The following is a 1,444-nucleotide window of genomic DNA, read 5'->3' as shown; positions in this document are numbered from 1 at the left end:
CTCTCATATCTTATAAACTGCATCTTCTATCTTTTCAGTTTAATCTCTTAAAATATTATCAATATTACTCATTATCTTTAAAAATTATCTTTTGACTCTATTAATCTCTTGTTTTTCTGTCTATTTCATTAATTTTTACCTATTTATTTCTTTCTCCTGTTTAGGTATTTTCACTTTGAATTTTTAGATAAGATTGCCTAACTATCAAAGTAGTTATGAGAAATCACACAGAAATAACAACATTTATCTTGTTGGGACTTACAGATGACCCACAGCTGCAAGTTCTGGTTTTTATTTTTTTATTTCTGACATACATTCTGAGCATTACTGGAAACCTGACCATTATCATTCTAACCCTGATGGATTCCTATCTTAAATCACCTATGTATTTTTTTCTACGAAACTTCTCCTTCTTAGAAATCTCATTCACAACTGTCTGTATTCCCAGATTCCTGTACAGCTTATCAACAAGGAACAATACTATAACTTACAATGCTTGTGCCAGTCAAATTTTTTTTATTGGGCTCTTTGGAGCCACTGAGTTTTTTCTCCTGGCTGCCATGTCCTATGACCGCTATGTGGCCATCTGTAAGCCCCTGCATTACATGACCATCATGAACCACAGAGTGTGTGCCACCCTTGTCCTCTGCTGCTGGATCTCTGGATTGATGATCATCATCACACCACTGAGTATGGGCCTCCAACTAGAATTCTGTGACTCCAATGTCATTGATCATTTTGGCTGTGATGCATCTCCTCTTTTTAAGATTTCATGCTCAGATACATGGTTTATAGAACAAACGGTTATAGTATGTGCAGTATTGACATTCATTATTACACTAATAGGAGTGATTCTTTCCTATGTATACATTATCAAAACAATTCTCAGATTCCCCTCTGTTCAGCAAAGGAAAAAAGCCTTCTCCACATGTTCTTCTCACATGGTTGTTGTTTCTATCACCTATGGTAGCTGCATTTTCATCTACATCAAGCCTTCTGCCAAAGAAGAGGTGGCCATCAATAAAGGGGTATCTGTGCTCACTACATCTGTTGCTCCTTTATTAAATCCCTTTATTTATACCTTGAGAAACAAGCAAGTGAAACAAGCTTTCAATGATACAATCAAAAAAATTGCATTCATCTTACAGAAGTAAGAGCAAGCTGAATTTGGGCATTTAAGTGAAAATAAAAGATTAGTGCCTTTACATTTTTTCTGGAAGTCCTGACTAGTTCAGCCAGGTTAACTTTCTCATGGTCCTTTGAATATTGATTTGTGAGACTAGTTAGATGAAACCATTTCTTTCTTACCCTTTAATCACAGTCAGAATTGTTTCTATCATTAAGAAATTATGAGAATTGATTTCCAAGAAATAAAATGTTTCTTCATTTCTCACTTGGCTTTTCTAATATTATCAAGAAAGAAATTGTATAACTTGATAAAATA

General features: G+C 34.3%; 1 protein-coding gene across 1 annotated transcript; it reads left to right on the top strand.

Annotated features, from left to right (window-relative positions):
- Window positions 1-215: 215 nt before the first annotated feature.
- Window positions 216-1,154, top strand: LOC108285393 (olfactory receptor 6C2-like). The gene has a single exon (XM_017502555.1). The coding sequence runs from the start codon at window positions 216-218 to the stop codon at window positions 1,152-1,154; it is 939 nt and encodes a 312-aa protein (XP_017358044.1).
- Window positions 1,155-1,444: the final 290 nt, after the last annotated feature.

Source organism: Cebus imitator, unplaced genomic scaffold (assembly GCF_001604975.1).
Source record: "Cebus imitator isolate Cc_AM_T3 unplaced genomic scaffold, Cebus_imitator-1.0 Scaffold296, whole genome shotgun sequence".
In the NCBI taxonomy this organism is placed as follows: Eukaryota; Metazoa; Chordata; class Mammalia; order Primates; family Cebidae; genus Cebus; species Cebus imitator.
This window is presented reverse-complemented; position numbering and strand designations above follow the sequence as displayed.

What these genes read in the sequence shown, in the direction of transcription:
- LOC108285393 (XM_017502555.1), top strand. Translation starts at nt 216, where the DNA reads ATGAGAAATCACACAGAAATAACAACATTTATCTTGTTGGGACTTACA.